This window comes from Callithrix jacchus, chromosome 4 (genome assembly GCF_049354715.1).
Source record: "Callithrix jacchus isolate 240 chromosome 4, calJac240_pri, whole genome shotgun sequence".
NCBI classification, from domain to species: domain Eukaryota; kingdom Metazoa; phylum Chordata; class Mammalia; order Primates; family Cebidae; genus Callithrix; species Callithrix jacchus.
Window position 1 is genome coordinate 156887355 of NC_133505.1, and position 25534 is coordinate 156912888.

At 49.4% G+C, this 25534-nt stretch overlaps 1 protein-coding gene and 1 pseudogene across 1 annotated transcript; one reads left to right on the plus strand and one right to left on the minus strand.

Annotated features, from left to right (window-relative positions):
* Positions 1–839, plus strand: LOC100414260 (prohibitin 1 pseudogene; annotated as a pseudogene).
* Positions 840–3131: 2292 nt separating this feature from the next.
* On the minus strand, positions 3132–11310 carry LOC100394477 (UL16-binding protein 3). Its single transcript, XM_002747135.6, has 5 exons — positions 10741–11310; positions 7243–7506; positions 6742–7017; positions 5907–6037; positions 3132–4670 (listed from the first exon to the last, which is right to left on the minus strand). Exons 1-4 carry the CDS (start codon positions 11012–11014, stop codon positions 5928–5930), a joined length of 924 nt encoding a protein of 307 aa, XP_002747181.5. The 5' UTR covers positions 11015–11310; the 3' UTR covers positions 3132–4670; positions 5907–5927.
* Positions 11311–25534: the final 14224 nt, after the last annotated feature.

Consider the following 25534-nt stretch of genomic DNA (forward strand, 5'->3'; position numbering starts at 1 on the left):
ATGGCTGCCAAAGTGTTTGAGTCCGTCGGCAAGTTTGGCCTGGCCTTAGCTGTGGCAGGAGGTGTGGTGAACTCCACCTTAAATAATGTGGATGCTGGGCACAGAGCTGCCATCTTTGATTGATTCCATGGAGTACAGGACATTGTGGAGGGGAAGGGACTCACTTTCTCATCCCATGGGACAGAAACCAATGATCTTTGACTGCCCTTCCAAGCACCTCATGTGCCAGTCATCACTGGTAGCAAATATTTACAGAATGTCACCATCACACTGCTTGTCCTCTTCTGGCCCATCACTAGTCAGCTTCCCCGTCCTCCCCTAGCCAGCTTCCCGGCATCTCCACCAGCATGGGAGAGGGCTATGATGAGGGTGTGCTGCCGTCCATCATGACTGAGATCCTCAGTCAGTGGTGGTTGGCTTTGATGCTGGAGAACTAATCCCCCAGAGAGAGCTGTTCCCCAGCCAGGTGAGTAACGACCTCACAGAGGGAGCAGCCACCTTTGGGCTCATCCTAGCTGACATGTCCTTGACAGATCTCACCTTTGGGAAGGAGTTCACAGAAGGGGTGGAAGCCAAACAGGTGGCTTAGCAGGAAACAGAGAAGGCCAGGTTTGTCGTGGAAAAGGCTGAGCAGAGAAAGGCTGCCATCATTTCTGCTGAGGGTGACTCCAAGGCAGCTGAGCTGATTGCCAACTCACTGGCCACCGCATGGGACAGCATGATGGAGCTGCACAAGCTGGAAGCTGCGGTGGACATCGCACACCAGCTCTGTCGCTCTCTCTCAGAACATCACCTACCTGCCAGAGGGGACATTCGTGCTTCTCCAGCTGCCCCAGTGAGGGCCCACCCTGCCTGCACCTCCATGGGCCAACTGGGCCACAGACCAGATGATTCTTAACACTGCCTTCCTTCTGCCCCCTCCCCAGAAATCACGGTGAGATTTCATCATTGGCTTACAGTGAAGGAGATAAAGGTAAAATCTCTTCATATCTTTAGTCTATCAAATGACTCTTTGGTTCTTCTCACATCCATCTACTTTTTTATCCACCTCCCTACCAAAAATTGCCAAGTGCCTGTGCAAACAGGCTTTAGGTCCCAATTTGGGGCCTGCTGAAGCTCTGGTCTGGCACCAGCGGTTGGCAGCCTGCAGGCAGGGCAGTGTCTGATGGACTGGGGAGCACAGGTGTCCTCCTGGGTCCATGTGTGGCCTCCATCCTGTTGCAGATGAGGCACATGTGTCTGAACTGAGAAGGCAGGCCTCCATCTTCCCAGAGGTTCCTGCACAGATGCCACTGAAGAGAGATGCCGGGGAGGGGCAGAGAGGACATAGTCTGTCTCTTTCCATAAGGCTGATTCTCTTTAGCTGTGTGACCAGCAGGTGTGTGTGAACTGGGCATGGATTAAAGAATCTGTCCCTGTTGAGGTGGGTGGGCCTGATTGTTGCCCCCCAGAGTCCTAAACCTTGGATGGACTTGGATAGTGAGGAGGCCTGGACTGAGATGTGAGCCCCCTTGAAGATTCCCTCTCTACATCCAGCTGGGTCCTTCTCTAATACCCAAGTGAATTCCACCTTGAAAGATTGCATCCTGCTGGGGCTGAACCTGCCACCAAAGATGTGTCTGACCTGCGTTCCTGGCTCCCCGGTTTAGAGACTGCCCTTCTCCAGGGCTCTGTGCCTGCGCTGGGAAGGAAACTACCACGGGAAGGAAACAAATGTGGAGAAACTGCTGTTGATAAATGACACCCAGCCCTTCCAGCTCAGAAACAAACAAACACAAAGAATGAAATAAACATACTACATTTTCAATTTTCGTGAAATGTTTTCTTAAATGGTGATTAAATTGCTAGGTCATAAATATTTATTGTTTGGTACTAATTATTTAATAAATACATTCTTGGGTATTTCTTTCTTTCCATTTTTTTTTTTTTTTTTTTTTTTTTTTTGAGATGGAGTCTTGCTCTGTCCCCAGGCTGGAATGCAGCGGCGCCATCTGGGCTCACTGCAACGCCTACCTCTCAGGTTCAGGCGATTCTCCTGCTTCAGCCTCCTGAGTAGCTGGGACTATACACATGCCACCATGCCAGGCTGATTTTTGTAATTTTAGTAGGGATGGGGTTTCACCATGTTGGTCAGACTGGTCTCGATCTCCTTACTTCCTAGTCCTTCCACCTCAGCCTCCCAAAGTGCTGGGATTACAGGTGTGAGCCATCGAGCACAGCCTTTCTTTTGTTTTAGGGTTGCCTTAAAAGTGTTATGGAGACACCTTCTGGATTTTCCCTGGACCACTCAAGGCTTCTGCTTCCTGCGGGAATGCTCACCTCCTTGAAGCCAGGACTCACACATTACCTTCTCGACAGACCTTCGGATTTGGGCTACTGAGGACCTGGGGGCTCCCCTCCTGTTCTTCCTCCCCACAACCTTATTCCCTGTGCCCTGAATCATCTGTCACCTTCCTATGTCCCATGCAATGTACCTGCTGGTTGTGTTCACCTGCTGTCCACACTGGAGCAGGGATTCTGTCTGTTTTCCTCAGAGGAGCATGCGCAGCACAGCCCATTGTCGGTGCTGAGCTGTAGGAACCCTGTGAGTGAATAAATGAGAGGCAGCGATTGGGGCGGGGCCTCTTTCTTGTCAAATCACTCACTATGGTTTAGATGGTAACTTAGGACATGGTGAGAGCAGTATTTTCTGGGCACAATAAATCTGAATATATTGTGAAGAGAAGAAGTAGAAAGAAATGTTAGGTGGAAGAATATACATTTTCAAGGAGTTAGAGTGAGAAAAAAGCCAATCGGGAAAGGGGCGAGGTCGGCTTGGTTGTGGCTAAGCTGGTGGAGAAACGCAGCCGTCTGTGATAAGGGGCCTGAGCTGTGAGGTTTCTCTGCAATGCCGAGACCACCCCCACCACCTGCCCTGCGCCCTCCTCTCTCCCAAGGCTGAATGCAGCTCTTGTGCCTCCAATGCCAAGGAAGCCACAGTCCCAGGCCCGAGGAAGGGCTGAGGTGGACAGTGGAAACGAGGGGGTGGTGCAGAAGGAGAAGCCTGACAGCAGGGATTCCCTGAGGATACACAAAATATATCACTTGAAAATGGAAAAGAAAGTAAGGCTATAAAGAACAAGATGGAATTCATGTGTAATTTTATTATGCGGTGTTTAATTTTAGGGTTTGGCACTTACATGTATAACTTTTATTCAATTATCAGCATACAACTTGTGATTATTTTAAACGATTGGAGTTTAATTTTTTGAGCTGGGTTAGGGTTTATAGTGCAGAGTTCTCTCAGTTAACCCCATTTTTTTTGGCCTTATGTCATTTTTATTTATTCATCTTTAATTTCAACCTATATTATAGATTAAAGGGTACACATAGAGGGCTGCTACACGGGTAGATTTTGGGAGGCTGAGGCTTAGTGTCCCAATGATCCCATCACCCAAACAGTAAGCAGGGTCCCCAACAGGTGGTTTTCAGCCCAGGTACGCCTCCTCTCTCCCCCATCTAGTGATCTCCAGCATCTGGTTCATGTGAATTCAATGTTTAGCTGCCACTTTCAAATGGGAGCATGCAGTATGTGGCTTTCTGTCCTTCATTAGGTTGGTTAGGATAACAGCCTCTAGCTCCATCCGTGTTGCTGAAGTGGACATGATTTTGCTGTGTTTCATGGCTGCATAGATTTTCATGGTGTCTATGTGCCACATTGTTTTCATTCAGTTCACTTAGATTGACTCTGTGTCCTTGCTAGTGGGAATAGCACTGCATTGAACATATGGGTGCAGGTGTCTTTTTGACAAAATAAATACTTTTCCTTTGGGTATATCCCCATTAGTGGAGTTGCTGGTTTGAATGGTAGTTCTATTTTAAGTTCTTGCAGAAATCTCCACAATGCTTTCCATAGTGGATGAACAGGTTCGCTTTCCCACGCACAGTGTCTGTTTCCTTTCTCTGCAGCCCCACCACCATCTCTGACTTTGTGACAGGTACGAGGTGGCAACTCACTGCGGTTTTGATTGGCACCTATCTGATGATTTGGCCACTTGCATGTCTTCTTTTAAAAGTGTTCATCTCTTTACCCATTTGTTAATTGGATTTTTTGTCTTGCTTGTTGAGTTCTGGATATTCAACAAGATTCTGTAGATATTAGATTCTGGATATTAGACCTTTGTCAGGTGAGATTACAGTGAGTGATGATTATGCCACTTCACTCCAGTAAGTTTTACAGAATGAGAAGATGTAAAACACCATAAAAATAAAAAGGATTAATACGATTCTTGGTCAGTGCGTGGAAAGGATCCCTGAGGTCTGAAGCCCAGCATGCGATTTTACTAGCAATATGGTTTGGAAGAACGAGGTCATGCTGCAGAGAAGTGTCTGCTTTCCCACAATCACCAAAGTACAAAGAAAATGCTTTTTGCTGGGATTTCTTGTCCAGTTCTAACTTGTGCAGGAATTCCATCCATTAGCACCAAGAGAAAGTGACAGAAGATGTGAAGAAAAATAGCATGAGAGGTTGGGTCTCCAACGCCCTCATCATCTGCTGCAGGCTGTGGGCTTGCTAAGGCTTGACCTCCTGGCTGTCCAGCAAGGCACAGTGGTGAGTAGATGGGTGGCCTTCCTGAGGGAGAGCGGGAGGCAGACCAGGCAAACAGTGGTTGCTTGTTGTCATCTTCCACCTTCAGAAACATGAAGCATTGGTTTAAGTGGCTGAGAAAAACCTGGGTCTGTTCTCCTGGGTGATCCCTCCCAGGCCCTCCCCACTTCGGAGCCTCTCCCCCAGATAAGGACCATGATTTCCCTCCAACCCTCCCCCTGGCTCTGCAGCCTCCCAACCTCCTCCCTCCTTCACCACATCACAGAGCCAGCCCAGGCCCTGCTACAGCCCACAGGGGCTCAGAACTGAGGCTGGGAAAGTGGGGTCTGCACCATCACTCAGGGCCTGCTCCTTCTTCTTACAGAATGACCTTCTCACAGGTCCTCCTTCCCACAGAGTACCTGGGGGCGCCCTGTCCGAAGAGTGTTCTCTGGATCCACGTTCCGTGCCCTTGGGTGGGCTTGCAGGCAAACCTGCTCTTTCCCCTTCACTCTCAGCCTCTCCTCACCCTGGGAGCTGCACCCATAGCTCTGAATGGAACTGTCCCCACCCTGCCCCATTCATTCCTTGCCAAGCTCGGTGGTGACCCTGGAACTCCAGCAGCAGCTCACCTCCATGTCTGCATCCACTTTGCTCCAGGCAGGGCCTTCAACTGGCTCAGGATCTGGAGCGTGCAGGAGGCGGGAGGGCAGGGGCGCTGCCGCAGAGCCCTGCTGGCAATCCCATGGGTTCTAGGGGCTTGGCCTTTTCCTAAACCTCTTCCTGGACACACTCTACTCTTCACCTTCCACCTTAACTGCTGGGACCAGAGCTGCTTTCTCTGGGAACGCAGCCTTTGGAATGGGGTGAACCCAGGCCCTCACAGCCCCTCGTCCTGGGATTCCCCGAGATCACTCTTCTTAGCCTCCTTCAGGGATGCCCTTTCCCCTGACATCCTAGATGAAGCAGCCGTGCTGCTCCTCTCCTATTGTGCGGACGGCCCATGTCTGAGTTCCTGCTGCATTGCGGGCCACACACCACTACCCTTCCCAAATAGGAACCTGCTCTGAAACAGGCCTGAATTGGCTCAACAGACCCTGAGCCTCAGTATGGGCCCCTTCCTTTCCCTCCAGCCTCTGAAGATGTGAATCCATCAGAACTCAGGGCTGAGCTGCCCCAGTCATTGCCAACAAGTGACACAAGGTCTCATTCACCTGTCTCATGCCAGGATGGAAAGGTCCCAGCCATGGGGAGGTGGGAGACTCTGGGAATTCTCCTTTCCCATCCTCCCTCTTCACCCGTCTGCTTCTTGCTCCCCTCCCAATTCTGCCCACAGTACCTGTCACTCTAAAGACTCTCCTCAGATGACATATAGGATGACACAGACAAGGACGAGAAGGAGGCTCCAGGGACTGAGGCTGGTGGCCATGGATTTGGGTTGGGCTGTACCTGGGGTCACGGTGGGTGATGCTGAAATGGAAACACAAGAGTGACAACCCTTGTCCGCCCCAATTCTTATGAGGACAGCTCCTTAGCTCCTGCCACCCCAGGTCATCCTGCAAGGCAGAGGTTTTGTCCCCCTCTGCTATGGTGCAGCAGCTGTGACAGGTCCTGGGGCAGGAACAAAGAGGGGGTGCCCCCTGTCCTCAGAAAACTCACACAGTTGCTGAGGGCAGCAAGGTGACAGAACAGCCCACCCTCTTGCTGTGGTGGAAGAAGAGCTGAAGCCCCAGGGCGGGGAAGGGAGGATCTCCGGGCTGGCATTGGAGGTGGTTTTCATGGATTTCCAGAAACACACCAAGGGAGAGGAAAGGAAAAGCAATCCTAGGAGGAGGGAAATATAAGGAGAAAGGTCTAGAAACACAATATGCCCATAGTTTTGAGGCTGGCGAGAAATCCACAGTGAGGGCAGCAGAAGCACATGCAGTGAGGAAGAGGAGTCAGGAGGGAGAAGGGAGAGGAGGATGGGAGAGTACAGGCGTCCCCAAAAGGTGGTCCCCCATGAGGGGTCATGTTTTTACTCAAACTCACACACTCACACACACACACACTCCCACACCCACAAACACTGATACCCACTCACACCCATACACCTGCACCCACCACAGACACTGACAGACAAGGCTGTAACTTGACCGCATCTCCAGGCGCTCCCAGTGCTCCCCTGTAGTCACCTGTGGGCTCCAGCCTCTTCTCCCTGTGCATCAGGAAGTCCCGAAGCCAGCTCCCGCAGTCTCCTATGGAGACCTTCCAGAAGAGATCGGTCAGTTCCCTGTCCTCCTCCCACTTCTCTTTCATCCGCCTGGCTCCAGCATGAACCACTGTCCACTTTTTGCTGTTTGAGTCAAAGAGGAGGCACTCCTGTCCATGAAATCTGAACTTCCAGGATGCTTTGCTGTGTCCATCGGCTTCACACTCACAAGACATCCTGGCCTGCAGCACGACGGGTCCTGCTCCAATCAGAAAGAGGTCAGCTCTGGTCTTTACAAATTCTCTTCCCTGCCCCACATCCTCCTCCTCTGAGCCCCTTCTCATCTGGCTCTGTTGTCTCCTCCAAGCCCTGTCCTTGCTGCTGGGCTTCATGGAGGCCCCATGTCTAATGTCTTCTCCCCGCACTCAGTGCAGCCCCTGAGCCCACAGTCTGCTCCCTTACGTCCTTGGTCTCCTCCACTTACCACTGGGGGTGAAATTCTCCAGCTCAAGGCCAGGCAGTTCCAGTCTGAGCCTCTGCCCTGCCTCTCTCAGCATTTCCAGTTGTCTTCCCCAGACATCTGTGGCATTCAGCTGCTCTTCTAGGTGACCCACAGATAAGACCTTGTCACTGCCACAGTCATAGGAGAGGAAATTCTTTTGATCCACCTGGCCTTGGACCTCACACCACCGTTGTCCAGGTCTGGGCTGATGGATGATGGTGAAGTTGTACCAGAGAGAGTGAGCATCTATGGGAAAAAAGAAAAAACACTGGAGAGTGTTGGGGTGGGGAAAGACCTCAGACACTGTGACAGCAAGAGGGTTTCCTGCAGGGCTGGGCTGCCACAGCATGGACTTCTCTTCCTGGGCAGTGGTCTCTGCCTGTGGAGGAACCACGGGTCCCCAATGTGACCATCTCCCCACTCTGCCCAGGCCTATACATACATCGGTCAGCACAGGACCTTGCCAGGGAGGTGCCAGGCCTGCTACAGGAGGAAGGGCCTAAATGGCAGGATCTTCAGCAGCAGCCCAGGTGGACTGTGGGAGGTGGGAGAGTGTGGGAGGGCACCCTGAGGATGCTGGAGCATGGCACAGTGGGTATGATGTACTCAGCATTGGAGAAAAGTGAGTTTATTTATTATGGGTAACAAGACACAGTAGGTTCCCTGGAATGTGCCTCTCATCTGCTAGTAGGTTGCCCTTGGGACGTTAGAAAAAGAATGACCCACATTGCAGGAAAGAAAAACCCAACTCTTATGCGGTGGGTTGTAGAGGAAGGAACAAAAGGCTGAGAGAAGCGCCCATGCCAGAGTGGCTGCAGCATGAAAATCCAGAACATTGTCCATCCTCTGTGCTCATGGGAAGCCTGGAGGACTCCTGTTTACGCAGCATATAAAGAAGTCCCCAGGAGAAGGCAGCAGACTGTCAAGAAGCTCAGGGGTGCCTGTTGCTGAAGGCTGGGGTTAGGGGTAGGAGATGCTATTCCTGAAATGGGCTCCCAGCAGTAATGGGGATGGAAAATCCTGTCAGGAGGAAGGAGGGCACCATGATGGAAATGATTGGGGAAGTCCCAATGCCATCTGGGGACCTCAGCCATGCAAAGCCATGCCCATGGCTCATAGAATGAAGTGGTCCAAGATCCAAAAGAGATGGAGACTCCACGCGGCTACTGCTAGACTTAAATAATTACAACAAACAAAGACAAAACGCAAGGATGGATAACCTGGAGCTGAAAGGAGTCATCCCAGGAAACAACCGAGCTCCTTTGCTCAACTGTGACAACTGAGCCACATCTCAGACCCAGAGTCCATAACTAGGAGAAGAGCCCAGAGCCCCTGGTGGGCCCGTTCAACCCACAGCAACTGCAGTGACTGCTTCAGCCTCCCCACGGAGTCAAACGGGCATTCACTTTGCTAACTGTACACCAAGAAACAGCAAATGCCCAGACATGCCTAGTGGACACAGTGTGCGACCCGACCTCCTCCCAGGGATCTGAAGCATTCACTTGCTCCCCGTTACTCAAGAGGTGAATTTCGGGCAAAGTAATGGATGGACACCTGTGTCAGGTCCAGTTAGAGGATGTGCTGCATTCATAGACCCATTTGATGGTAATTTCACATTTCCTGGATTTGTACCAGGAGGGGATAGAGTTTGTCGTTAATTCCATAACTATTACCGGTTGTGCTGGTCATATGACCTCCCCGTCACTACTCAACTCTGCTCTTGTAGCTGGGGTGCAGCCATACACAGTCTGTGAATGAGGAGTGCAGCTGGCCCTGCCACTACGGCTATTTGACCCTGGACTCCCTAAGTTCTCAGAGGCATGTGTGGTTGGAAAAGGTGCTATGTGGATTTCATGGCAATTCCCAACCGCAGAATCACAACTGAGTCCCCCAGTGCTCAGAATCAAGGCTGTGCCACTCACAGCTGCAAAATCTCTTCATTGAAAAGTGGCTCCAGGTGTGTTTGGGCCCTGGTGGAGATGGGCCTCTCTGTGGGAGGGCAGTGACTGCGCAGCCTCAGAGCTGCCATCACAGGGTGTGCTCCTCACCCTCTAGGTCATTACGAAGGTAGGCCTGGCTGTGAGAAGATGCAGGTGGTTCTCCTGGGATGGGCAGGAGCAGGGCCACAGGGAACCCAGAAGCTGCACAAGCAATTGGCCCCAACACCACATGGCTGCACCCCCTCACCCTCAGCTCACTGAGTAGAGTTGCTGATGGCCCAGGTGGATCATTGATGCCACTCAGCAGCAAAGGAAGGGAGAGTAGGCCCCGAACCATGGGACCCCCACTCAAATCCATCACATCCACACCACCCAGAAGCCACAGGCAGGGCAGAACACACTGTGACTCTTCAACTGACACCACTTGGAGATGACACCCTAGGGGATGGAGCACCAATTGCCGGGACACAGCAGGTGCCCTCATCTGGGGTCAGCAACCTAGGACGGTGTCCACATCCGGTCTCCCTTTTATTTCCAGGTTGCTTTGCCCGATGTTGCTCTACAAAGGGACAGGACTTGACACAGAGACAGAAAAGCCATGGCCGGAAAGGACCACAGGCCTTCAGCCTTTCCTTTCCAGAAAGGGTTTGCTGACTCCTGTCTATAGTCACTCCAGTGACTATTCTCTATGACCCCGGCTTCCCAGTAGGATGAACAGGTGGGTCTGGTCCCTAAGGGCAGAAGTGGCACCTCTACTCACCAGCGTTCCCAGGGTCATCCTGGGGGAAATGGTGCTTCCCATCCCTGCTGCACTAGGTTCTGTGGGAAGCATGGGGTACATTTGCTGGGGTGTCCTCAGGCAAGGGGGGAGAAGGTGCCAGTTGGTCGGGAGGTGCTAAGGGCCCCTTTATGGATGGGGAGGTGAGGGAGGCCTGTGGAATGATGGGGCTGGGCTGAGGTGGGGAGTGAGAGGATGTGATCTGGGAGGTGGCAGTGGATGGTAAGGGAGGGGTGGGACGTGTCTTCTGAGCCTCTGAGTGCAGGCGAGTGGCTGCAGGAAAGTGCCAGGGGAGGTTTCAGGGCAGGGAGTCCTGAGGTTCCTGGAGGGTTTGAGGGTTTGTGTCATGGAGCGCGGGTTAGTGCAGAGCAGGCCTGTGGCTGGTGGGAGTGTCTGTCATCGTGTCCCTGTGGAACTCACTTCACCCCTGTCCTGACCGCAATTCGATCGAGTTCCACGGGCTCTCGTTTCTCTTTCCCGACAGCGAGTGGTGCTGTGGGGCTGCTCGAGGAATCCCTGTCCCACCTCGCCCTCTGCAGCCCTCTGACCCCTCCACCCTCCTGAGGTTCTTCTTCGGTCTTCTTTGACAATCGTCCTGGCTTGGGGGGCAAGCGGCAGCCGCAGGCAGTGAACCGAACGGAAAGGAGCCGCGAAAGGGAGCTGAGGGCGGGTCGCAGTCCGGGGAGATCGCTCCGGTCTCCCCTCTTCTGAAACCCGCTGCAGTGCACAGCCCCCAGGATTGGGCTCCACCCCGCAACTCACCGGCGCGCGGCGCCGGGGACCAGTCAGACAGCCCGAGCAGAAGCGACAGGCAGGGAAGGAACGCGGAGCTGGCGGCGTTTGCCATTGGAGTCCTGGAGCGCAGCCGAGGAGAGTCGCGATCAAGGCCGAGACCGGCGGATGAAATGTGTGGCAACTCCCACACCTGCGAACGCGGCCGGCGCGGCTCCACCCGGCCCTCACGGCTTTCACGCTGTCGCTGCGCTCGCGCAGAACTTCCTTCTCTGACCGCCTCATTTACCTTTCCACACAGCATTTACTATTTCCCCGATGTAAATACTGATGCACAGGAAGGTGAAGAAACTTGCACAGGAATGTTCAGCGGCCCCGGTGTGTTCCGCTCACCATCAGCGCCAGAGACACCGGCCTCCCTCCGCGGGAGTCCCCACCTTCTTGCCCAGGTCGCAGGCGCTTCCTTCCCCAGTCCAGAGCGGACCTTCTTTGCCTCTCCACTAAAAGCATGAGGAGGTCTTTGAGTATATTCTATATCCGTTTATGACTTCTGGAAAAAACCAAAAAGAAGAAAGCCCTAGTGGCCTACCCTGATCAATCATGTGATCAGTTGTGTTTCCATGGAGAGTGGAAACCGAGGGAGGAGCCTATGCATGCGTGGGGCTCACTTTGCTCCCGGTTGTGGGAAGCAGAAAAGTTCCTTCTTAAAGTTTCCTTTCTTGTTAAAGAATAAGTGTGCTGATAACTTTGTTAGGTCCTATCCTATGTAGCTGTTACATGCCATGCTTACAGGCAGTAGTACATTCTATGTCCTTGTACTCTAATGAAAACATCTGTGCTAGACATGCTCACAGACATGTCCCAGCTCTCCATTGCTTTTACTTGTTTAGAAAAGTTTTAAGTTGTTAGCTAATCGGGTTTTAGTTTAGATTGTGAGGTCTGGCTCCAGCCAACAGAGATCAGTCAGATGCAGCAGTAAGGACGACCCCAAATGCCTAAGGGATAAATGTATGTGTTTTCCTTTATTTATTGTACTCTTGTGGCAAGATGGCTAGTGAGAGTACCTTCCTGCAGTCCAGGAAGTAAAAATTGCGTTGCTGAAAGATCGTCTGTCTAGGTGCTGATTTTTCTTTGCGTCACTGAGCATCTAGTTCCAACACACACTCTTCTGTGGCCAACCACACCTAAGCCCACGGCTGCATCCGCCCCTCTGCTCAGTCCCTGGATGGTCACTGCAGCCATCCTCAAGGGGCAACCCGAGTGCATCCTTGTCTCGGTCACCATGGAACCATCTAGAACCGTGGCCAGAAGCCAGAGGGACTTGGTGGGGGTGGCCAGTGGCCCCTGGCTGCAAGGGAGAGCTTAGCCTAGGGTGAGGACTGGGCGGAGCCCCTGAATCCCACTCTGCCCTCAGCCACTCAGCCTGTTCCCCATTGAATGAAAAAAATAGGCACAGATCTCCCACTCCACACAGTCTCCATGGGGGGAGGCCCTGCACCTGGTGACCCTCAATCTCCAAGCTCCTGAGGCTGTGGGAAAGGGGAGGAGGCCTGGACCAAGCCCAGGGCCTGTCTTTGCTTTAGGACAGGGGCATGGGATGGCAGCCATCTCTGTGACTGAGCAGGGACACAAGAGCCTGGAAGGTGCTGGCCTGATGCACTAGAGCCTCTGTGCAGGAGGGGCCACGTGGAGGGTGGTCTGGAGTATAGCAGACACACAGGGGTGGGCAGTTCTCAGACTTGGGAGGGGCAGAGCTTGGCGGGTCCAGGGATCTGTGTGTGAGAAGAACCTCCCATGCACAGGGCTAGGGACAGGAGCCAGGTTAATTCTGGGAGAAGCCACTGGGAAGGTCCTAGCAGCCCCACTCCTGAGGCTGGGTGACCTGGGCCAGTGACTGGGGGAGCAGGAGGAAGGCAGAAGGCTGGCAGGAGAGTATGAAGGACAGCCAGGTGAGAGGAGGAGGGGCCTCTGTGCATACCTAGGCCTTCTGCCTCACCCCTGCTGCAGGCATCTGGCTACCAGACTCAGACCAATCCAGGATGGGGATAGGAGTGGCCCGAAGATGACTGTCATTGGTGTGATCTAGAGACCATGCATTCAGACATGGAAGTTAGCTGACAATGTGGGTGAATATTCTTGTGTGAGGTTTCACCTTTCTGGGCATGGATGTCCACATGTGGAAAATTACAAATGCTATGTACACGGACAAAATGAGCAGATTCTACGGTGAACCCCGTCCTTGCATGTGCTAAGGACCCAGGGCATGTCTCCCATTGCAGCTGTGAGCCCTGCCACCCTCCCTGAAGTCAGCAAATGCCAGGCCCACCCTGAGGAGAGCTGGAGCTCTCAGCAGGCCGTGGCCTCTTCCTGGCCCTGGGGTCACCGTGAGGGGGTAGAAATGAATGCAAGACTCACTCCTTAGGACTCGGGCATGTTTTTCAGATGCAGAGGAGGATTTTTCTCTCCATCAACTGGTGAGCCTGAACGGTGATGGAGAGAAAAATCCAGTGAAAGAATGAGACATCACAGCTGTCTCATCCATTCACTGGTTCACTCAGCCTCCAACCACCCTTAAGGGTGGGAGCGAATGGGGCTCAGAGGAATAGCTCAGGTGCAGAGGGGAGCTGGAGTGGAGGTTGTAACTCGCAGGAGCCTGAAGGTGGCAGCATTGAGGTTGGAGACCTCTTGGCTGGCACAAGCTGGTAATTTTTTTGCCTTTTTTTATTTTTTTATTTTTTTGAGTTGTAGTCTCCGCATGTCATCCAGGCTGGAGAGCAGTGGGATGATCTCAGCTCACTGCAACCTCTGCCTCCTGGGTTTAAGGGATTCTCCTGCCTCAGCGTCCCAAGTAGCTGAGATTACAGGCCCCTGCCACCATGTCCAGCTAATTTTTGCAATTTTAGTAGAGACAGGGTCTTCTCACCATGTTGGCCAGGCTGGTCTCGAACTCCTGGCCTCAAGTGACCCACCTGCCCTGGCCTCCCAATGTGCCGGAATTACAGGCATGAGCCACTGCGCCCAGCCATAACTTGGAAATTTGAATGCCAACCTGGATGTCCACAAAGATTCTTCCAAGGGGGAGTAACTTTGGTTTTCAACCAGTCTGGGAGTGCTGCATGATGATAGAATCTTCTAGAAAACATAGTATGATGACAGCAAACTGTTCTCTTCAGCAAACTGTTTGAGCCTAGGGTGCAACAGGGCCAGGAAAATCTTGCCTTTTAAGCAAAGAAGGAACAAGTCTGAAAGCAGGAATGGAAACAGGAAAGATAAGGGGCCAGGAGGAAAGAGAAGGAGGAAAGAAGGGTTGGGGTCTGAGAGGGAGCGGCCTGTCAATTCTGTAGAAAATCATATTTCTAGCAGTGCTTGCTTCAGGTCTGCAGAGGGAAAAGAACAACAGTGTGTTCACGGAACATTGGCTTTTAGACAAAATGATGCTAGAAGTATATTAAATCCATTTTCACTTCCTATCACTTCTATATTCATAGATCTCATAATATCAGCCCACAATCTTACATTTGTTATAATTGTGATAGATATCTTGGTAAAATACCCCATCCCTCCCAGTTATTGAAAACACTATGAATTCTCAGCTTTAACAATAAATAGCACATTGTAGAACAGCATGCTGTTTAAACACCGAACTCAGCTGAATTAATCAGACATGCCAAGATATTTTTATGACTCTAACAGAAGCTTAATGAACAATGTTGAATAGATTTAAATACTTTTAAAATAATATGTCTAAACTGTGTGAATTATGGTCACACTGCCTTTGAGAAGAAATCATCAATTTTGGATTTGACATACAGGATGGCACCCTAGGAAAACATGAAAAAGTCAGGAGAATTGGACCTTTAAGAGTGGAAATGAGCAATGAAAATACACATTACCAGAGTCACCTCCCGGGATGCCTAGACACTGACTTGTGATGCGAGCATTTTTCTGCGTAGAAACAGCAAAACTGTTTAGCTCTAACTGGCAGGCACCACGTGACACAGCAACAACAGAGCAAGAAAACCAGGAAAATATTTTGCTCAAAATAAAGTTATTTCAAATCTTGTTTGGCAAATATTTTTTTGCTAAGGTGCCTCCTCCTCCCAAGAACCTAACAAAGAGCCACAGCAGTGGCAGTGAGGAACGGGAGAGCAGTACTGTGCATGTAGAATCAGTAGCGCACTCTGCCCTGAGGATTCGTCACTGCAGCTGTCCTGAGGGTTAGAGTGTTTCCTCTCTGGCTGCCCTGAGAATGTGCAAGCCAAAACCTCAACAAAAATGATCCCTGGCTTGTGGAGATCCACAGGTATTTAACAGAATCAAACATAATATCTCTGTAGAACACAACCTCACGTAGGCAGCAGAGGCTTCCTACAGTAAAAAAGCCATGTCACAAAAAAAGCTCAGGACCCCACAGAATAAATCAAGAGTGAAACCACAGCGAGTGAGTCAGCCAATCCCACACAGTAAGTCAGGCCCTGAAGGACTGCAGATATTAGAACTACAAATAAAATAGTAAAATATGTTTACTTCAATGATTATATATATTGTTTTATAAAAGAATAAAACACACTGCAAATATTGAGACATTGTCACAAAAGACTAGTTATATGTGAAATAGAACCAAGCAGCACTTACAGCAATGAAAAATGTATTAATTAAAATTTGAAACTCAACATACTGATGAAGCAGCGTATTAAATATAGGATGGGCTGGGCACAGTGGCTCACGCCTGTAGTCTCAGCATTTTGGGAGGCCAAGGCAGATGGATCACATGGAGTCAGGAGTTCAAGACCAGCCTGGCCAACATGGTGAATGAAACCCCATCTCTACTAAAAATACAAAAAAGTTAGCAGGGTGTGGTGGTGGGTGCCTGTAATCCCAACTACTTGGAAGGCTGAGGCAGGAGAATTTCTTGAACCTGGGAGGCAGAGGTTGTGGTGAGCTGAGATCGTACCACTGCACTCCAGCCTGGGTGACAGAGTGAGACTCCATCTCAAAAAAAAAAAAAAGAAAAGAAAAAAGAAAAAAATATATGTATGATGAAGAGTCACTGAACTGGATGGGTCTGAAGAACTCATTCAAAGTTTGGTGGAGAGAGTTTCGTGCTGAAACTGCAAGAGAGAAGGGTAAAGACGGATGTGCAATGAGAAGCCCCACCTGCCTCTAACAGGACTTCCCAAAGCAGAGAAGAAAATGAGGGAGAGGAAGTTTTCACACAGCTAATGGCTAAGAACTTTCCAGATTTTATGAAAGATATAGATTCCCAATTTTAGGAAACATAACAAATCTCAATTAGAATAAATAAAAATGAATTCACTCCTAGGTGCACTGTGATGAAATTGGAGGGCATCTGAAAGGTCGTCTTCAAGAAGAATATCTTTGAATGGAAACACTTAAAAGGGAAACATTGAAAAACAACTATTGATAAAATACAATAAATTGCTGGGTACGGTGGCTCACACCTATAATCCCAGCACTTTGGGAGGCTGAGTCGGGTGGATCATGAGGTCAAGAGATCGAGACCATCCTGGTCAACAAGGTGAAACCCCGTCTCTACTAAAAATACAAAAATTAGCTGGGCATGGTGGTGCACGCCTGTAGTCCCAGCTAATCGGGAGGCTGAGGCAGGAGAATTGCTTGAACCCAGAAGGCGGAGGTTGTGGTGAGCCAAGATAGAGCCATTGCACTCCAGTCTGGGTAACAACAGCGAAACTCCATCTCAAAAAAAAAAAAAAAAATACAATCAATCAAGAGAAAAAACAATCAATTTGACAGCAGCCTCCTGGCTAGTTTCTAAAATTTGAGGCCCTTGTCTCTTCAAATATGCCTTCTGTATCATCTTTCACCTGTCCTCTTAGGATTCCATTTAAATGTGGGTGAACCTCTCCACAGCGTGTGCATGTCCTTTACTGTCTCTTCTGATGTTTACACCCCTTGGTCTTCCTGTGCCGCATTCCAGATGGTTTCTCTTGACCCAAATTCCAGTTTCCCGCTTCTCTCTTCAGGTCTGTCTAATTAGCTATTAAAGCCACCTGTTGGGTTCTTCATCTCAGTTATTTAGTTTTACACTAACAGATTATTCCATATTTCATATATGTTACATTTGAAGTAATGAATTTTTTAATTTTTTTAAAGCTATTGAAACATGGTAAGCATAGTTATTTTTAAATCCCTGCCAAATAATTCTAAATTAAAAAAAAATTTTTTAAGACAGAGTCTTGCTTGGTGGCCCAGGCTGAAGTGCAGTGGCGCAATCTTGGCTCACTATAACCTGTGCTTCCTGGGTTCAATTGATCTCATGCCTCAGCGTCCTGAGTAGCTGGGACTATAGACATGCACCACCACACTCAGCTAATTTCAGTATTTTTAGTAGAGACGGGGTTTCACTATGTTGGCCAGGCTGGTCTCGAACTCTTGGCCTCAGGTGATCCTCCCACCTCAGTCTCCCAAAGTGCTGGGATGACAGGCATGACCATCACACAGGCCAGCTAATTCTATAATCTAAAGCTGCGAGGTCTAACCCAGCAGTTACTAGATACATGAGGCTCTGGAGAGCTTAAAATATGACAAGTTTGAATTGAAATGTAATGTCAGTATGTGGTACACACCAAATTTCAAAGGTTTAGTATAAAAGCGTCAAATGTCTCATTATTCATTTGTCTATTGATAAAATGTTAAACTCATAATTTTGGTTAAAAAAAATTTGAGGCCGGGCGCAGTGGCTCATGCCTGTAATCCCAGAACTTTGTGTGGCTGAGGTGGGGTGGATGGCTTGAGGCCAGGAGTTTGAGAGCAGCCTGGGCAACATGGGGAAATCCCATCTCTACCAAAAATACAAAATTAGCTTGGTGTGGTGTCATGCACCTGTAGTTTCAGCTACTCAGGAGACTGAAGTGGGAGGATCACCTGGGCCTGGGAGGTGGATCCCACCACTGCACTCTAGCCTGGGTGACAGAATGAGACTCCATCTCAAAAAAAAGTAGGATGATATATCCTTCCTCCAGAATGACTTTCATTTGCTTTTATCAGGCACTTGGTAGCTATAAAATTCCTTGAATTTAGCTGCAGGAATTGAGACATTTGGGGACACGCAGAAGCCTTGAACCTGGACTGCCTTCCGTCTGAAGACTGGTTGACCTTCAGCCCACCTTTACTCTGAGGGTCCAGTCCCACTCTTGGTAGGCTCTGGACTCCAGTATCTGTTTGCTTAGCCCCATGAAGCCATCCAAAGCCCACGTGAGCCACTAGGATCAAAAGGCCGCCAACTCTTTACCACATCACTACTGCCACAGTTAGGAAGCCACCAAGACAAGGAAGGAAACCATCATAATCGGAAACCCACCACCCTCAGAAGCCACCCCGCTGTTGCCCACTCCAGATCCCACTGTGCCTGGGAAGATTTTTGCCTTCAAAGTGGATGCCACGTGCCCTGCTCCCAGCACTCAGAGCCAGCGACCAGAGCCCAGGACCTCAGCTAATGCTGCCCAGAAAACCAAAAGTCACCCTTACTGGGCTTGGCAGTAGGAAAGCAGATGCCTGGCCCTTGTTGCAATTACCCCATGTTGGAATGACTGAATCGGACCCCCATTCTGACTGGTTGCAAAGGAGTCTGGGAACTGTAGTTTTTAGCTTTCCTGTTTCTGTATTACAGGAAGGCACAGCAGAAAGCAGATAGAATGGACTTAAGACACTCATGTCCCCCATCTGTGCCTCAGGTACATACAATTATGATGCCAATTGGTTTAAGTTTCAAAATATGCAAAATGACACTATATCTTGCTTACTGATATAAACGTGTAAATTCATGTACATCCATACATGTGTATCCATATATCTACATATTTGCATATCCATATCTAAGTATACAGTTGCCACAAAGGCAGTAAGATCAGTAATGGTTTCAAGCACTGCCTCTGCAGTCAAACTGCCTGGTTCAAAACCTGTGTTTGTGTGACATGAAGTGTGCACGTTTCCTCAGCCTTGCTCGCAAAGCTTATGTTTCCATGTATGTAAAATAGGCATCATGGGCCAGGCACAGTGGCTCACACCTGTAATCCTAGCACTTTGAGAAGCTGACGCAGGCAGATCATGAGGTCAAGAGATCAAGACCATCCTGACCAAAATGTTGAAACCCCGTCTCTACTAAAAATACAAAAATTAGCTGGGCATGGTGGTGCACACCTGTAGTCCCAGCTACTTGAGAGGCTGAGGCAGGAGAATCGCTTGAACCCAGGAGGTGGAGGTTGCAGTGAGCTGAGATCAAAACTGCACTCCTCTGGCCACAGAGCAAGACTCTGTCTCAAAAAAAAAAAGGCATCAGGAATCAGGATAGTACCTATCTCAAAATATTGCCGTGGGCCTCAAATAAGCCAGTGCCTGTAATAGACTGAGCATAGTGCGTCGCTCATGGTAATACTCAGTGAATTGTAGCTCTTTCCATTATAAGTGGCAGAAGACCTAGGTGGTCAACCCCACTCACTGTATCAGCCTGACAAGTCACTTAACTCCCCTGGGTCTGGATTCCTTGCCTTTCAGAGGAGGGATTTGTCCTAAATGATCTATGAGGCGAGGTCCTAAGCCAAGGTCTCCAAGTCCTCGGTGGGGGAGTGAGGCACTGGAAAAAGTTTTTTCCTTAGCATTTTACGGTGAGCATTGGAGAGTCTGGCTTCCAGCATTTTTATTGTTATTATCTTACAAAGTCTTGTCATTCTAACTTGTCTCTAGATGCTACCTGAGAGAAGCAGAAGATGAAAGTCCCACCAGGAAGCACCAGCAAGGAGACACACAGGACCAGGGACTTCGGCTGCTAAAATCAAGACGCACACCAGAGGGCGCTGCAGTTAAAGAACGAGGCAGAGGTGGGTGGGCCGCCGCGTTCAGTCTCCTAGGGGCTGAGAAAAGCTCTGAGCACAGGCCTAGGGGTGGCGGTAGGAGGACCTGAGGCTTCCATGAAAATCAAGTGAAAAAATACTGTTGAATTAGGGCATCAGCTACCTGGATGTGTGTGCCTCGGGAGAGTCATTGTGTGTGGTTTTCGCACCCTGATTTGGATGGTTGGTATTAAGTTGAAAGGGCCACATTCATAAAACAAAAACAAATAAAAATAAAAGCGTTTATCTTTTGCTGTGACTTCTTAAGTAATGGAAAGTGCTTGCGGGATTCTCCTACTTGGTGAATGAGAAAATGTCCATGTTGGGAGCCCGTCAAGATTACAGGGTTTTCACAATGCTCAGGGGAGACAACCTCCAGAAATCAAATGCTCTTGTGGCGGTTACACACAGTGACTTCAGTCGCCAAGGAAAATATGGGCTCAAGGTACTGTACACTAGGACTATCATCAATATTGGAGACGCTTAAAGATGGGTAATAATGGCCGGGCGTGGCGGCTCACGCCTGTAATCGGTGGCTCTCTCCAGTAATCCCAAGCACTTTGGGAGGCCGAGGCTGGCAGGTCACGAGGTCAAGAGATTGAGACCATCCTGGCCAACATGGAGAAATCCTGTCTCTACTAAAAATACAAAAATTAGCTGGGCGTGATGGCACGCGCCTATAGTCCCAGCTACTGGGGAGGCTGAGGCAGGAAAATCACTTGAACTCGGGAGGTGGAGGTTGCAGTGAGCCAAGATGCATGACTGCACTCCAGCCTGGCAACAGAGCAATACTCCATTAAAAAAAAAGATAGATAATAATTAAAATATACTTTCAATTAGTTGATATTATATTATTCCATCAAACCATTTTTAACTTCAATAGAGATGATACTTTTTGAAAAATAGAAATACAGGCAACTTCATAGGAAAAAGAGGCCCTTGTGAATGTTAAATTTAAATAATTTTTTTTTTTTAGATAGAGTATCTCTCTGTTGCCCAGACAATCTCAGCTCACTGCAACCTCTGCCTCCTTGACTCAAGCGATCCTCCTGCCTCAGCGTCCCCACCCTGTAGCTGGGATTGCAGGCATGAACCAGCACACCCAGATAATGTTTGTAGTTTTGGTCAGAGAGGGCATTTCACCATGTTGGCCAGGCTGGTCTTGAACTTCTGGCCTCAAGTGATTTGTCTACCTTGGCCTCCCCAGAAAACATTTAAATGATCTCTTGACAGCTGTTTGTGTGAGAGGTGTTTATACTCTGTCATGTGCTGTTTTTTCTCAGTTAACATAATATCAAGAAAACAAATGAAGGCTTTTATGTAAATGACCTTTTATAATACAATAAACTGCCCTATGTCAGTTCAGAAATGATGACAGTCTAACTCCTGCCCTCTATCTTAACCTCAGCACTGTGTGTTCAGGAAATTGGAAGGTTGGAAACTCTTACCAGTTCTAACTCAGAGGATGCATGAGGGATCCATCCATCCATTCCACAGAGAGGGATGGAGACTCCAGCTCTGACATGTGAAAATTCCAAAATCTGAGCAGATATTTGCACAGTTCATTAACTACCCCCACAAAAGAAAGTGCTTAAATACAATTGTAAAAATGTTTTTGGGCTATCAAAAGAAGTGTGGTTGCTTTTCACAAGAAGTTGACAATAAACTTGCTTAGTGATTAGTAAATGGTGGAGTGATTTTAAATATTTAAAGCCAATTCCAGCTGGACATGATGGCTCAGGCCTGTAATCCCTACACTTTGGGAGGCCAAGGTGGGTGGATCACCTGAGGATGGGAGTTCAAGACCAGCCTCACCATCATAGTGAAACCCCATCTCTACTAAAATACAAAAAATTAGCCAGGTGTGCTAGTGCATGCCTGTAATCATGACTACTCGGGAGGCGGAGGCAGGAGAATCACTTGAACCCAGGAGGTGGAGGTTGTAGTGAGCAGAGATTGCACCATGGCACTCCAGCCTGGGCAACAAGAGTGAAACTCTGTCTCAGAAAACAAACAAGCAAACAAATAAACACCCAATTCCTCATTGTTCCTCATTGTTGTGAAGATCCATGCTATGCTAGTTTGTTAAGCGGGAGCAGGTGTGTTTCTTTCCAGCTGACAACTCTGCCTGGCACCTGGCTGATCCTCTTCCAGGGGTCACTTGGGTCCTGACCCAGGCTTGTGTGGGGAACTGGGGAGGTCACTCATGTGGAGCACATATAAATGCAAAGATCATGACTGAATTGATCTCTTCTCAGTACTTATTATCAAACCTGAGTGTGACTCCCCAGCTGTTTGTTTGAAGCCCGAGTGTAGGCTGCAGGCTGCGCGGGTGAGATTTAGGAGACATGTAAGTCTCCACATCTCGAACTGAGCTGTGTGCCCGTCAGTACTCAGCCGAGTGACAAAAGTGCAAGAAACCACAGGCTCAGCTGGTGTATTGCCCCAAAGACTCATTTTGGTCAAAAATTTGTATAGAATAAGCTTACTGAGCTATGTTTACATTAAAACAAATCCAGTTGTATTATGGAGTAAAATGCAGAACTGCACATGATTTTCTTTTTCAGTGAAAACAAGGAACATGAAAAAATTACTCTTTTGTAGACGGCTGCTCTGGGCTGGGTTTTGGTCCTTAGGAGCAAAGCAAATACTCAGTCCTGCTCTTCTGCCAGGAGGGGCAGTTCAGGAGAATCATCTGGAGGCCGGATTCCCATTTACCAATCTCATTTCACATCCAAGGAAACGAAAGCATGAGGAGAAAACTCCTGATGTGCGCGTGTGATTTGGGCTTCATACTCCTTCATTCTTCCATTAAACCATGGTCATGTCTTCCTACTTTCAACCCCAGCCTTGGGCAAGTAGAAAACTCAGAGGAAGCATGGTCTGCTTGTCCAGAGAGGAGCCTAGGAGGGTCCACGATTCTAGTTCCTGCTTTGCCACTAACCAACCACGTGACTCAAGCAGGGGCTCGCATGTCCCAGTCCCCAGTAACGGGGAGACATAAACGTGGAGTGTGAAGGGCCATGTGAAGAGGTGGAGCCTGAAGCCAGGAGTCCAGTGATTGAAGGCACTTTGGTAAGGGTTGGAGGCGGGCTCCCCAGGCGCAAGTCCAATGTCAAGGTAGCCCACTTGCCCTCTGCCTTATCTGCATGGCCTGTGGTTGGTGATTCCAGCACTGACCACAGTGATGAACACATCACAGGTGCTTAATGCGTGTCCACTGAATGAATCGGGCATGATGGGAAGCCCTGCAGAGGTGGTTGGCATTTGCAGTAGAACTCAGGTCAGAGGGGGTTGCTGAAAGAAGGAAATAACTTTGTGAAACAGATGTGGATGATTAGACTTATGACCCCCCCTTGCTAGCACAGAAAAATCCCTGATGTTTATCCGTAGTTCTAAAGGCAGGATGGAGCTCAGGCTGGTGGTGTATTTTATTCCCTGACCTTCCAAAGCATTTGTGATCATTCTTTTCAGCACCCCTGGGAAAGCCAAGTGAGAATGGAGCTTGGTGAGCAGGGAGCCCCAGGTCTGCAGGGAGAGCAGAACCTGCCTTCCTTCCTCCCTCCATCCTCCGGGGAAAGAGAGCTCCCCTTCGTCACCCCACGACACTGAAGAGTTAAGCCCTAAGAGAATCCTGTGCGGTGTTGCCATTCCTGAGGTTAGTGTTTCTCACTTTACCTTTGTCTCCTTTCTCATTGCATCTGGTGACCGGAAATACCGCTGGAAGGAGGGAGACTCCTGAGGGAGATGGGTGCCGTAGTGTGGGAAGCACCGGACACCAGGGCTAAAAGTGTCTGCGTGTGAACTGTCTCATGGAGGTGACACACTGTGGGGGCGCACGGCAACATATTGAAACTTATGTACAGGCATTTGAGGTCACGCATGGAAAAATACTGAGGCCCTGTGTGTCTGTTATTTGCGCATGAGAATTAAACTCCTTGACACTGAAAACAGGGCAGTGAGTGGAGTGTGTAGTGTCATAAGGAATGCTGAAAACAGCTTCCTGAGAATGCGGTTTGTTGTACAAGGTCACAGGTGCCTCAGTAACTGACTCAAAGGGCCATCTAGTGGATGTTTGTAGTTAATATAAGCCGTTTCAATAAATACTTGGCAGGCAGATGCTGGGACGGACTCTCAGAAGAGCTACCCCCAGTCCCACTCAGCTGGAATTATCTGAGTACTTCATTCTCCATGTTCACTACAAGCTATAAGCTCTGCAGTTGGAGCACGACCCGCCATGTGGATGGTCTGCATGTCAGGCATCAACAAATTCAAACCGCCTTTCCAGAAATGTGATCTTACAGTTTCCAAATGGCTTCTCAGCAAGAAAAGAGTCTGACACAATGAAAAGATGGAATACCCAAGAAAAATCTAAGGCAGGTGAAAAAAATCTTTAAAAAAATCCCGTGTAAGAATGTCCTGTCTGAATAAAATGCTTTCTATAAAACAGAAAGGTCAAAGTTGCTCACTCTAGTTACCACCAGAGAAAAGTGAAACAACAGGCTTTGGCATATTTCACAGGGGACCCCATGAACACGCAGGCAGAACTCCACGCCTCCGTACAGAAACCACACGCTCTCCTAAGCCCAGGCTTCGGTCCAGTCCCTGACAGAATGTGGCTGACCTGCTGTGCTGGACAGGAATTCTCAAGTTTCCAAACATCAGATTCCATGTCAATGTGGATATAGCACCGCTTTTCTAGCCCTCTGTAGGGCTGGAAACCAGACTTCTTTCCTCAGGCTAGGCTGGGTACAAGAGGATGGAACTGTTAAATGAATGACCTGGACCACACAGAGAACAGGCCCTATGGCTGTGACCACAGCCAGCAACAATCCAGCCATTGTGCCTTTACAGGCTGAGCAAACACGGGCCACACTGCAGCTCTGTGCTCCTCCCGCCCAGTGGCTCTGAGTGTACTGAGCAGGCATTCACTGGCGTAACCTTATGTCTGCACATACCTTCATGCTGTCCTCAGTAACCTGTAAGGAATAAATCCCCAAAAGTGAGATAATTGAGTCTGCGGGAAGTGGGAGGGTGTGGGGGTTGCCCCTGAGGATGCCAGTGCATGGCGGGATGGACTCAGGATGGAACCCACTTGGATAAAGGAGTCAATTGTCCGGTCACAGGATTTAACATGTTGGCAAAGCCGCTGGTGATGGTTCCCATCTGCTCTGAGGATGCCTTCCTGAAACCTTGAACAAAGGGATGGTCCACACAGCAAGAAACAGAAAGTCTGAAAATTTCTCTGGGCCTTGGCAGGTAGTAGAGGGAGGGATCACAGGCTCAGAGAAGTGCCCACACCAGAGGGGTCCGAGTGTGAAAATCCAGAACAATGTCCACCCACTGTGCTCATGGGGAGCCTGGAGGACTCCTGTTTACCCAGCATATAAAGAAGGCCCCATGAGAAGGCACCAGAATGGGAGGAAGCTCAGGGATGCCTGTTGCTGAAGGTCAGGGTTGGGGGTAGGAGATACTCTTCCTGAAATGGGCTCCCAGGAGTAATGGGATAAGAAATCCTGAAATAACAGATTCCAGGTGGAGGCTGTCAACTGTCAGGAGCAAGGAGGGTGCCATGATGGAAATGATTACGGAAGTCCCAATGCCAGCTGGGGACCTCAGCCATGCAAAGCTATACCCATGGCTCATAGAACAAAGGGGTCCAAGATCCAAAAGAGATGGAGACTCCACCTGAATACTGCTGGACTTAAATAATTACAACAGGTCAGGCATGGTGGCTCACGCCTGTAATCCCAGCACGTTGGAAGGCCGAGGTGGGCGGATCATGAGGTCAAGAGGGATCGAGACCATCCTGGCCACACGGTGTAACCCTGTCTCTACTAAAAAAATACAAAAATTAGCTGGGAGTGGTGGAGTGTGCCTGTAGTCCCAGCTACTTGGGAGGCTGAGGCAGGAGAATTGCTTGAACCTGGGAGGCAGAGGTTGCAGTGAGCCGA